Below are 12,584 nucleotides of genomic sequence, written 5' to 3' on the forward strand. Positions count from 1 at the left end.
CGATGGCGATACTCGGATGTAATCAATAGCATGGATTTCACTGTTAATGTACTACTGAATACTGTCTGCTCATTTATGCTGTATAAATCATGGGGAAAAAATGTGTGGAAGCTGCTAAATCATATAGAGAAGTACTTGTAAGCAGGAAGGGGCGCAATATTTTGACAAACTAATGTTAATAGGTGGTAAAGATATGTACAAGCAGTATTAAGTAAGATACTAGCCTAATATTTGACCTACCTGACTGGAACTGATAAGTACAAGCACCAATGTTGTCAAGCTCTTGCCCTGGAAATCCTGGTTCAGTTTGGCCAACCACAAACGCCTTTTGTTCCTCAGACAGAACGACATAAGGGTGAGTAATTAATGACAGAATTTTCATTTTGATCCTTTTCTATACTTTAAGCCCAAAACTGCTGTCTAGACTTGTAACTCACTAAATTTGAAGAGACACACTCAGATTAAGAGTCTACTGCAGTTGTTTCACTGCTGGTTTTTAAACTTCAGTGTCACATATATTGAGCCCAATGACATTGTTTTATACTGTATGTTAATATTGTACAAATTAACCACATAGGATAACTGAAATATTGAGCAATGAGGAATAAGATTATGGCCAGTGCTTCAGGTACTGCTAGGTCTGAGTCCACCTTGCGAAGTCCCTTAACCAATTGATGTCTTAATTTTATGTTATGCTTATTTATTTTTATCTTTCACGGTACACATGACAGACTCAACTGCACTTGGAATTCATTCTGAGTCCAAAATGTCCAAGTCTGTGTCAGATTCGAGTACAAGTCCACCAACTCTAACTCCGGGGCTTCAAGTTGAAGATCCTGTGCAACTGGACACAAGGCACTGCAAACGTAAAACTCACAGGCAGTGCTTATTATGAGGCAGTAATAAAACACAAATTAGCAATTAAAACTCACAGGTGCACATCAATATCACAATTAAGTTTAATTAACACATTAAGTATGAGGTTATGTTAAAATCCTGGACTTTACTTACAGCTATAAAGACAAAACCCTGTTTCTGCAGTGCAGGACCATAATCTTTTCTACTTAATGGGACAGTTCACCCAAAAAATTAAAGTTCTGTCATTATTTACTCATGTTGTATTAAGCCTGTATGACTCGATTATTGTATGGACTTTCATTGAATAGACAAAAAAACACTTAAATGTTTCTTAAAATATCTTTTATATTCCACAGGGAAAAAATACAGATCATACAGGTTTAGAACAACATGAGGGAGAGTACATGACAGCTTTTTTGGATTATTAAATATCCCTTTAATGGAATGGAAAACATTGTTTGCCTGATATCTATTGTCATTCTTTTCCATTAAGGAATGAAATTATATTCTACCTATTCTGCTTTAGATGTGATGGCAGATCACGAAAACATGTCTATAAAATAGCTTTGTCTAAAAATAAGCTCAGTATCTTTGGTTGTAAGTGTCAAATTCATACTTTTTGAGATTTTCCAAAAAAGCTGTTTCAAGTTGAGTCTGTTGTATGTGTACACATCCTTTTCATTTTAATATTTAAAAAAAAAAAGAAAAAGAAGAAGAAAAAAATGTGATGAGTGTGCGGAGCTCTGCGTTGGCCTACATATATCAATATTTGACAAGCCAACTGCAGAGTACACTGGGTTGTATCACATATCCCTGGCCTGAAGCGATCCGCGTGCATGCGTGAGGAATGACTTAAACACCAAGCTCATTCATAAGAAGGTGCATCATTGTATTAACGGGGTAGTACCTTTTCAGAGTTCCCATCACCTCTCCGTATACGCAGGAGAGAGCTAGGGAGGTTTCCTTACAAAAAGACATTTCAAAGAATGGCTGTGCATGGCAAATCCATTACAACAAGCTTTGATAACCGCCAAAGGCCCAAAATGCACCACTGTACAATAACGCCTCCCTCCTGTTTTCATTTACATATTCACAAAAGAGAAATTACATATAGGAGCAGTTGCAATACTCGTGAAAAAGGTAGAAAAAGAACGTTCCGTTGTCTTTCTGAATAATTTAAACCACTGTGGCAGGACGGGCTAACAGAACCGGAGAATACAAGCATCCAAACGAAGAGAAACCGAAGTCATATAGAGTCCTTCACGTCGGCGCGGAGCTGACATGTTACAAAACAACGCAAGAGACAAAAAGTGACAGTTCGTCCCACCTTTACATTATGGTTGGGAAGCAAGTCGTTTCAAGAAACGTTCAAGATTCATACATTTCCTCAAGTCATTAAAAAGAAAATGGTTATACTTGATAAAAAAAAAGATCAGGAATAATAATTGTAATAATAATAATTATAATTACAATGACAGAAGTAACAGCCGATGGTAAATAATAGTAATCATCATCCCTGTACAATCAGGTCAGTCCTGCGATTGGCCACAGGCTGTTTCATCCCATGGAGACGTCAGGGCTTTGCAGTCATTTCAATGGCTTCAGCTGTAAAAATGGGCCGCTTGGACAGGGCTTTCTGACCGCAGATCCTTTCTTAGGTCCATCCGTCACTGAGAGCTGAAAAAAATCTCTCGAGTCACCTAAAAATGAAGCATTAAAGAGATACTGTCAGAGTTTGTAGTACAAGGCACCTATTTTTGCTTTAATATATGTGACCCTGGACCACAAAACCAGTCATAAGGTTAAATTTGACAAAACTGAGATTTATACATCATATGAAAGCCCAATAAATAAGCTTTCTATTGATGTATGGTTTGTTAGGATAGGACAATATTTGACTGAGATACATCTATTTGAAATCAGAAATCTGAGGATGCAAAAAAATCAAAAAGACTGAGAAAATCACCTTTAAAGTTGTCCAAATTAGGTTCTTAACAATGCATATTACAAATCAAAAATTACATTTTGATATGTTTACAGTAGGAATTTTACAAAAAATCTTCATGGAACATGAACTTTACTTAATTTCTTAATGATTTTTGGCATAAAAGAAAAATCAATAATTTTGACCCATACAATGTATTTTTGGCTATTGCTACAAATATACCCCAGCGACTTAAGACTGGTTTTGTGGTCCAGGGTCACATATTGAAATTAGTGTTGTATACAAAAAAATAATACAATTACAGTTATTTACAGTATCCAAAGTTATAAACAATGTATAAATTAAAAATTAAATGGATGATTTAAAAACTTTTTTTTATATAGTAATTTTAACTGATGAAAACAGTTCAGTTCTGCTGCTTAAGGGGAGACAATGCAGGTGAATAGGGTAAAAAAAAATAACAAATAGTTATCGCCTTGCTTACCCAGTTGATTAATTACACTGATAATTGCAAACATTTTTTTTGTATTACAATTTCTAAAATGTTAGATTTAAATATGCAAATGAGACTATGTTTAATGAAATATGCGCTAATTTGCATACATTTCTAGTACAAACATCTAAACACTGGATATAGTCAGTTTCAAAATTCTTGTTTAATTTTTTTTTGACATATTAGAGTCAATGTTTTTTACTGAGGGAATTTTACTGAAGGAAACAGACAGAAAACACTACATTTTCACAATTTTGGGGGGAATGAAATGTATATAATCAAGCAAATTATATATGAACAAATCCTTCTGTAAAAACCTTCAGGGTACATACAGGAATAAAAATGTAAAGTTTGATCTGTGATCTGTGTGTGTAAGTGCTACTGAAGTGGAGATTTGTGGCTCAGTGTAGGAGAAAAAACTAATTTTGAGAAAACAGGATTTAAAAATATTAATTGTAATTGAAATTTACTGCCACAAAATATATAAAGCGCTATAAAAAAATAAAAAAAACACTTAACAGTGTTTTTTGGATGATTTCTTTTCACTAGTCTGAAAAAACACTGAAAAAGCCCAAAATCTCTAATTTGACAGAAGCCTGAAAAAAACAAAAAAAAAAAACAAAAAAAAAAAAACAGTGTTTTTGCCTGCAGTGTCTCCCCTTAATACATTTGTGAAAGCCATGATAATGTCTTTTAGGATTCTTTGATGAAAAGAAAGTGCAAAAGAACAGCATTTATTTGATAATACTACATAAGTTTATTTAAAATATTATTTATTTGAAATAATCTTATGTAGTATTTCAAATAAATAAATGCTGTCTTTTTTTATCGGTTTAATGAATTCTAGTAAAATAAAAGTATTAATTTCTTTAAAAAAAAAACACTTTTGAACGGTTGTGTACATATATATTTTGTATTTGTTTCTGATGGAAGATTTTTTTTTTTTTTAAGTATTTTGAAGCGCAAATTTATTATAATATCTACAGAATTTACCTGTTGAGAAATCTATTGATTTGAAATTGTCAGGAGAGCTGTACCTGCTCATCTGGTCAGAGTGTAGCAGTCAGTTGTCAAAGCAGAGGTCAGTCCAGCTCGTGAACCTCATCCTGCAGGCCAGGAGGAGCTCGGGGTGGTTCAGACACCCTCTTGGCCATTATTTCCCACTGAGGAGTCAGAACTTTGGGTTTGGACCCTGACACACAAAGAGAGAAAGAGAGGAGATACATTAATATATACATACTGGTAAAAAGCATTTACATAAAATTCAAATTAAAATATGTACAAAAAATATCAGTAAAAGGGTCAGTAAAAGCCTCCTTTAGTGATTTGATGTTTTTTGTTTTTTGTAAGAAAAATATCCATATTTAAAACATAAGAACCACTTTAATCTAGCTTGCTAGTACTGAAACACTGTCTAAGCTGTTCGCCAATTGAAACGCTAACCAATCACAACCCATTTCGTTTTTCGGGAGGCAGACCTTCATCAAACCTGGAACTAATTGAGCCATTTGTGCCAGCCTGGGGAGAAAGCTATTGTAATATTGTAAATTATGTGAAAAATAAAGTGTTTTTCGCCTTTGTGTGTTTGGAGTGCGTTCGTGTGTTTGCAGCGCGTTCCTGTGTTTGGTTGCGTTGCGAGGATTTGCAGCACCTGTGTTGTCAAACTGATGAAGATGTTTTCTTAATTTGTTTTTTTCTGTTTGCATGTGTTTTCTTAAGTTGCAGCGCGTTGAGCTCTCTCGGCCACCGTATAGGACCCCTTTAAAAAGCATAAAAAATATAATTTGACATAAGATGACAAAGTTAGAAAAACGCCATTACAAAGGTAAAAACAAATTTCCCCTGTAAATCACTTTAAGAGTCAAATATCACCTCATAATGGGAAAGCTAATTCTTTTATCAGATTTTTTGATTATTGATTAGAATGTGCTCCTAAAATTTGGACTGTGCTCCTAAATGTTTTCACTTAGAAAAGAAAGAAAAGTAAGCATAGAGCCAAAAACAGCTGCCCATTCTTACAAGGTTTTAAAAGAAAGCTCCAATCAAGACTCCAGACACTGCTCCATTCTATAGATTCATTAGCCGTTCACCCTGAAGAGTCACATCACCCTGCTGGTTGTAAAAGGTACTACATGTACTCTTCTGCTAACCCCATCCTTTACATAATACATGCGGCTCACACCACAAAGGACCGGGTTTGAGGACGAGCATGTACCATTTATCACAACCTCATAACACCAACCATATCAAAAAAGTGCACAAAGACCCCAAATGAAAAAGCAATCTGAAAAATCACTATGGGGGGTGAAGAAAAAGGCTTTGCTGCTTTGGACGGAATGGTGCCAAGCTCATCAGGAATTTATATAACCGCTGAACATTGGTTTCTCTCCAAAGCCTTCATAGAGACAAGAGGGTAATGATGCACAATGTGACAGGAGAGCATACATAAGTGTTCCTAACATCCACGCCACGTGCTCGGGAAGCCCTCCTTTTGAATCGACGCTTTACGGTGCCTTTAGTCTGTGCTTTTGGGGTCTGATCTCCCGCAGGACTAATGATCCATGTGAGTCACTGCTGATCCGTTACCATGACAACCCTGAAAGCCATTCAGAGATTAAAGTAGCGTATGTGTGTGTGTGTGTGTGTGTGTGTGTGTGTGTGTGTGTGTGTGTGTGTGTGTGTGTGTGTTTTCCTGTATGGGGGTTGGTGAAGATACGAGTGGGAGAGTTTAAGACAAGTGAATGAGACATCGCAAGAAGAGTAGGAAGAGAGTGTGTTGTGTGGGCAGCACAGAAACGGCGTCTTGCACACACACAACCCCCGATGGCTTACCATCCAAACCGTTGTGCTGCTCGTAGGTACGTTTTCCCAGGATGGTTGGGGAGCCGTTGTTGAGGATGGGTGTGGATTTGATTGGCGTCAGGCTGCCCATGGAAATGGTGGGTCCTCGTGGAGGATCTGATTTGGGTGGGCAGGGGTGGGCCTCTGGAACATGGTTTGAAAAGACATGATTAAAAATGCTAGAAAATGTGAAAAAGATTTTGAAGGAAAGGCAGATTCACTCACCCAGATATCGAACCACGGACTCTAAAGGCTTCCTTACTGACTCCTTTAGAGATGGAGGCTTTTTGGATAAATCTGGCAGCCTAATGGCACCTGATATAAGAAATGGCATTAAAATTACTCTAATTAGGTTCAAATTAATGTGGTACTTCAGTACAGGGTCAATTACACAACAGCTTTTTTCCATTTTATCCACTGATGTTATTGAATAGTCATCAACATGCTTTTCATCCTATTTTGATATTTTTGGAGGTAAAAAGGCATAACTAATTAAACAATAAAAACAGAATGCCTCTTTAAAAGAATGCAGTAATTATAGTTTACTTTTCAAAAATGTTGTTCATGTATACATAATTTTCTTTTTAGAATTTCTTAAAAACAGTGAGGGTTTTGTTTAAATGAATTATTAATACTATACATGTATTATTAATAAAAATAATTAAGAAAATAATTTATTTACTAAAGTTCTGTGGTTCAACCAAGAAAAACAAAAAATGACTCTCAGGGCTTTGACAAGGTCAATAAGTCTCTTAAAATATCAAATATTAATAATAATGGTTTACACAACAGAAACAAGAACTGTTAATGTTTTAAAGAAAAATTGCTTAATATTTTAAGAAAAAAAATTAAGAAAATATTTTATTTACTAAATCAGTTCTGTGGTTCAACCAAGAAAAACAAAAAATGACTCTCAGGGCTTTGACAAGGTCAATAAGTCTCTTAAAATATCAAATATTAATAATAATGGTTTACACAACAGAAACAAGAACTGTTAATGTTTTAAAGAAAAATTGCTTAATATTTTAAGAAAAAAATTAAGAAAATATTTTATTTACTAAATCAGTTCTGTGGTTCAACCAAGAAAAACAAAAAATGACTCTCAGGGCTTTGACAAGGTCAATAAGTCTCTTAAAATATCAAATATTAATAATAATGGTTTACACAACAGAAACAAGAACTGTTAATGTTTTAAAGGAAAATTGTTTAATATTTTCCCTAATCATTTAGATGCGTATGGAAACCCGTTTTCACCACTATATAAAACATTGAACCAGGTAATTGTGACTTTTCTCTCAGAATTATGAATTATGATACAAACTCGTACTTCTGACTTTTCTGACGCAAATTTGTGAGTTAAGTGAGAATTGTGAGATATAATCTCAAAATGAGGGGAAAAAATGTAGAATTGCGAGATTTAAACTTGCAATTCTGAGAAAAAGAGTCAAATTTAAACTTTTATTAATAATAATTTAATTTTTTTATACTATATTACATAAAGATTTTAATTATTATTTAAAAAATAACTTTTAAGCCATTAAATATAAACAAAAAAAATGGTATAAAAGTTTTTTAAAAGCATATGAAACAAATTACAATACAAAAAGTACATTTCTAAGAACTTGGCTGATGTTTTAAACAAAATTTGTAGTTTTTTCTTAATCATTTAGATACTATTATTTAATTAATAGCCACAACCCACAATTTAATAATTAAAAAAAAAAAGTCTCTTTAAAAGAATGCTGTAATGGCAGTTGACTTTTTTTTCTTCATGTATACATAATTTTATTTGATTAGAATTTTGTTTAAAATGTATTAATACTGTAATATTAATATTGATCAAAAATAAATAAAAACTAAAATCAGTTCTGTGGTTAAATTATTATACAGAACTAATCATTTAGATACTTATGGAAGCCCATTTTCACCACTGAATAAAAAATAAAAAAGGTAATTCCGACTTTTCTCTCAGAATTGCTGATACAAACTCAAAATTGTAAGTTCCTAAGTCAGAAATTCTGACTTTTTTTCTCAGAATTGCGTGATCTAAACTAAAAATTGCAAGAAAAAAAACTTCTGAGAAAAAAGTCAGAATTGCAATATATAAACTTTTTTTTCTCAGAATTGCAAGTTTAAATCTTACAATTCTGACTTTATAACACAAAATTACAAAATACTAAGTGAGAATTGTGAGATATAAACTCAATTCTGAGAAAACAGTCTTTTTTCCCCTCGGAACTGGACTTTATGACTCGCAATTGTGAGTTTATATTTCACAATTCGGAGAAAAAAAATCAGAACACAAATTTGTGAGTTATTAAGTGAGAACTGTGAGATATAAACTCACAATTCTGAGAAAATATCAGTCTTCTCCCCCCCAGAATTGGACTTTATAATTCGCAGTTGTGAGTTTATATCTCACAATTCTTAAAAAAAAAAAAAAAAAAAAAAAAAAAAAAAAAAAGGGAGGGGGGGGGGGGGGTAGGGGCAAGAAAAAAGCCAGAATTGCGAAACAAACTTAAAATTTGAAAAAAAAAAAAACCCGTTGAATTGTGAGATTTAAAAAAGTCGTACTTCTTTGCAATGTATAAACTTTTTTCACATAATTGCAAGTTTATCTCACAATTCTGACTTTATAACTTGCAACTGTGAGTTTATTTGAGAAATAAAGTCAGAGTGACAATATCTTTTTTTTATTATTCAGTGGCAGAAACAGGCTTCCATAGATACTCTTATTTGTCATTGACCCACAATTTATTTTAAAAACACCCCATAATTTATATATAAATTCCATAATAAAAAATACAATCGGAGCAATTGAAACTTAAAGTTCCACATTCATGTCTCACAGCCAATACTCACACTCTGCTTTGATAGCGGCAGTGTTGACAGGTATGTACGGATGTCTGGCAACATATCTGGATCTCAAAAGGTCTTGGCAGACGCGCCGAGCGGCTTTCGTCATCTGAGACGTGTGCAGGTAGAAAGCCTGTCTGGTCTTAACAGCAAACTTTGGGCTCCCGCTGTGTCTCACGGGCAGACCGTGAGGACTCTGAACAACAGAGAGTGAGATGAAAGTCAAGTCCTGGGTGACAGCGAAATCTAAATATTGCATTTTAATTCAGTTAAACTTCACTTTTAAACATCTTTTAAACATAAATCAAAGAAAGTTTTGCTCATTCCGGGCATTCATTTAACAGTCACAAAGAGGCTCAATAAAACAGAATTGCACAGTATAAGAAAAAACAGACTATATAAAATGACTCGGGGGAAAGAGCAAGAATTTCATGTCAAGAATTGACTCGGAGCCCTGCGGAGCATGTTTTGGAGAGAATCCACTTTACACCCACCATGTTGTTGCGGTTGGGTCCGGGCCTCTCTCCATCCAGTCTGGTTGGCATCTTCAGACCTCCGTACTTTTTCCAGTAAGTCCAGCAGGAGGCACACAGTCTGCACTGCATGTTGGGCGGCCCCCATGAGTACCACTGGTACGAGTTAGTGGCTACACACACAAACAAAACACATTAAGCTCCTTCCAACACCACTCTGCTCTACTCACTGTACTTTAACATTTTACCTGAACTGAATTAAAGCAGACATAAAAAGAAAATGAAAAAATCCTGTTTTCCATTATAAGTTAAGCTACTTTATTGTATTTAGCTAACCAGCTCAGTACTGTTTAGGACATTATTACTTGCTTATTTCATGTGAAATTACTTCAAAAGGTTAATCACTCATAAAGATGACAGAATGTTCAAAAGTTTACATACACCTGATTCTTAATTCTGTGTTTTTTTGTTTTTTTTGTTTAGTGATAGCTGTTGATGAGTCCCTTGTTTGTCCTGAAAAGTCAAACTGTCCGCTTTTCTTCAGAAAAATCTTTCAGGTTCCACAAATTCTTTGGTTTTGTAGCATCTTTGTGTATTTCAGCCCTTTCCAACAATGTTACTGTATGATTTTGAGATCCATCTTTTCACAGTGAGGACAACTGAAGGACTCATATTCAACTATTACAGAAGGTTTAAACGCTCACTGATGCTTCAGAAGGAAACATGATGCATTAAAAGATGGGGGGACTGAAAACTTTTGAACATAATAAAGATGTGTACATTTTTCTTATTTTGCCTAAATATCTTTTTGGTTTTTCTTTTAGTACTGTCCTTCAAGATGACAAAAATGTTTCCCAGAAGACAAAATAAGTTAAAATTACCCTGATCTTCAAATTCAAAATGTTTTCACCCCTGGCTCTTATTGCATCATCGGGGAGCGTTAGAACCTTCTGTAATAGTTGCATGGGAGTCCCTCAGTTCTCCTTAGTGTGAAAAGATGGATCTTAAAACCATTCAATCATTGTTGGAAAGAGTTAAAATACACAAAAATCCTGAAAAACCAACAAATCTGTAGGACCTGAAGGATTTTTCTGAAGAACAGTGGGCAGTTTAACTGTTCAGGACACACAAGGGACTCATTAACAACTATCACTAAACAAAAAAACAACTGTGGATCATTCAGGTAACAACACAGTATTAAGAATCAAGTGTATGCAAACTTTTGAACAGGGACATTTTTTATAAATTCAACTATTATTTTCTCTTGTGGATTTTAGTGAACATCTTTTATGTGAAATATCTTATTCAGGACAGTACTAAATAAAAAAATAACATGCATTTTGTATGATCCCTCTTATTTTGGTAAAATAATTAACATTTTGCAGATTCTGAAAACTTTTGACTTCAACTGTACATGTCATGACAAAGGCATTTTGGGAAAATGCACATTTTTGAAAACAGGTTTCAAAGTGCAAGTTTTTGGAAAAAATATAAGTAAAATAGCAACTACAAAAACAGTGACACTGTGTGCATGCATATTACATGCTTGTGTAATGTAATATATTTTTTTTACTGGCATGCATAATACAGTGTTCTAAGTTTTTTTTTTGCATATCTGTGTGAATGTGGATAGATTTGACAATGTTGTCGTCTCTACGTAAAAAAACAGAAAATAACTTTCTTTGTTGTAAACTTAAACTTAATTAACAATAGCAACACTGACGTAGAAATCTTCACGGTAAAGCAGCAAAAAAAGCATGTTTAAAATTTAGCATGACAGCATGACATGCATAAATCATGGTACAGTTGTGAACGTGCACGAAAAGACACGGAAGAGAAGAAATTGTTGAACAAAGTCGTTATTTTTGTTTTCTTTGTGCACAGAAGTATTCTCATAGCTTAATAACATTACGGTTGAACCACTGATGTCACAAACTATTTTAACAATGTCCGTACTACCTTTCTGGGCCTTGAACGTGGTTCGTATTGCTGTCTATGCCGGGTCAGAGAGCTATTAGATTTCATCAAAAATAACTTAATTCATGTTCAGAAGATGAACAAAGGTCTTATAGGTTTGGAACGACATCAGGGTGATTAATCAACGACAGAATTTTCATTTTTGGGTGAACTATCCTTATAAATGTCAGGGAAAACTACATGATGACTGGCTTTGATGAGAGAAATCTTCAAAGTGGAAGTCCATGTTTTTTTTATGTCAGTTTAAATGTCACCTTTAACATCTGAAGTACTTGAGAGCAGGTCAAACACTCACTGTAACAGCTCTCGCATGCTCTGCCCAATCCGACGGGCTGGCCTGGTACTGCTGGAAGAGCCCCTGCTCCATTCACGAGCCCTGGCTTCACACTGTTCACGCTCAACTGGTTAGGGTTGGGCTTGTTACTGCAGAAAATAAAAAAAGGCCATGACGGTTACTGGTTTTCATCTGGTCGAAGTTCAATCACTCAACACTTACGGTGAAATGCAAAATCCAGGGTTGAACTTCGACCCATTGAAATACTCACTAGTTTGGGATGTAAACCTGCTTTAACTTGCTCTCCGCCTCTGCTGCTTTTAATCGTTTCTGTATGAAACAAGAGCCAGTTAGTCTAGGTTTTCTGTCCGTACACAGAGACTTGAGACAGCAGTGTTGGGTTACCTGCTGAACGTATCTGTCTGTGGTCTTCCACATGTAGTAGTACTCAATGATGCTGGTCAGAGACTTCCAAGGAAGCTGGAAGAGGAAAATAAAAGATCATTTAGAATGAGTACTTCGCTAAAATCAAAAAACAAAATAGATGTTTATTGTATTTATCTTCATGTTTAAAATGGGTAGGTTACAAAAAGAATAAAAATGTGGTCTAATATATGTAGGCTTTATAAGAGATCAATTTTCTGAGGTACAACTATTTGAAAATCTGGAATCTGAGGGTGCAAAAAAAAAACTAAATCTAAATCCTGAGAAAATTGTCTTTAAAGCAGTTGAAATTAAGTTCTTAGCAATGGATATTGTTAATCAAAAATTAAGTTTTTATATATTTACAGTAGGAAATTGAAAATATCTTTATGGAACATGATCTTTACTTAACAGCCTAATTATTTTTGGCACAAAAGAAGAATC

General features: G+C 34.4%; 1 protein-coding gene across 1 annotated transcript in view; it reads right to left on the minus strand.

The window, feature by feature from the left end:
- Positions 1–941: 941 nt before the first annotated feature.
- mta1 (metastasis associated 1) overlaps positions 942–12,584 on the minus strand; it is a 73,087-nt gene continuing 61,444 nt past the window's right edge. The window contains exons 10-18 of the mRNA XM_073826818.1: positions 12,123–12,197; positions 11,989–12,047; positions 11,739–11,866; positions 9,488–9,639; positions 9,000–9,189; positions 6,363–6,452; positions 6,129–6,281; positions 4,334–4,488; positions 942–2,558 (exon numbers count right to left, since the gene is read on the minus strand). Of these exons, the coding sequence (XP_073682919.1) occupies positions 4,379–4,488; positions 6,129–6,281; positions 6,363–6,452; positions 9,000–9,189; positions 9,488–9,639; positions 11,739–11,866; positions 11,989–12,047; positions 12,123–12,197 (957 nt within the window). The 3' untranslated portion in view covers positions 942–2,558; positions 4,334–4,378. The remainder of the gene's footprint in view (positions 2,559–4,333; positions 4,489–6,128; positions 6,282–6,362; positions 6,453–8,999; positions 9,190–9,487; positions 9,640–11,738; positions 11,867–11,988; positions 12,048–12,122; positions 12,198–12,584) is intronic.

The sequence above is a fragment of the Garra rufa genome, chromosome 21 (genome assembly GCF_049309525.1).
Source record: "Garra rufa chromosome 21, GarRuf1.0, whole genome shotgun sequence".
NCBI lineage: Eukaryota > Metazoa > Chordata > Actinopteri > Cypriniformes > Cyprinidae > Garra > Garra rufa.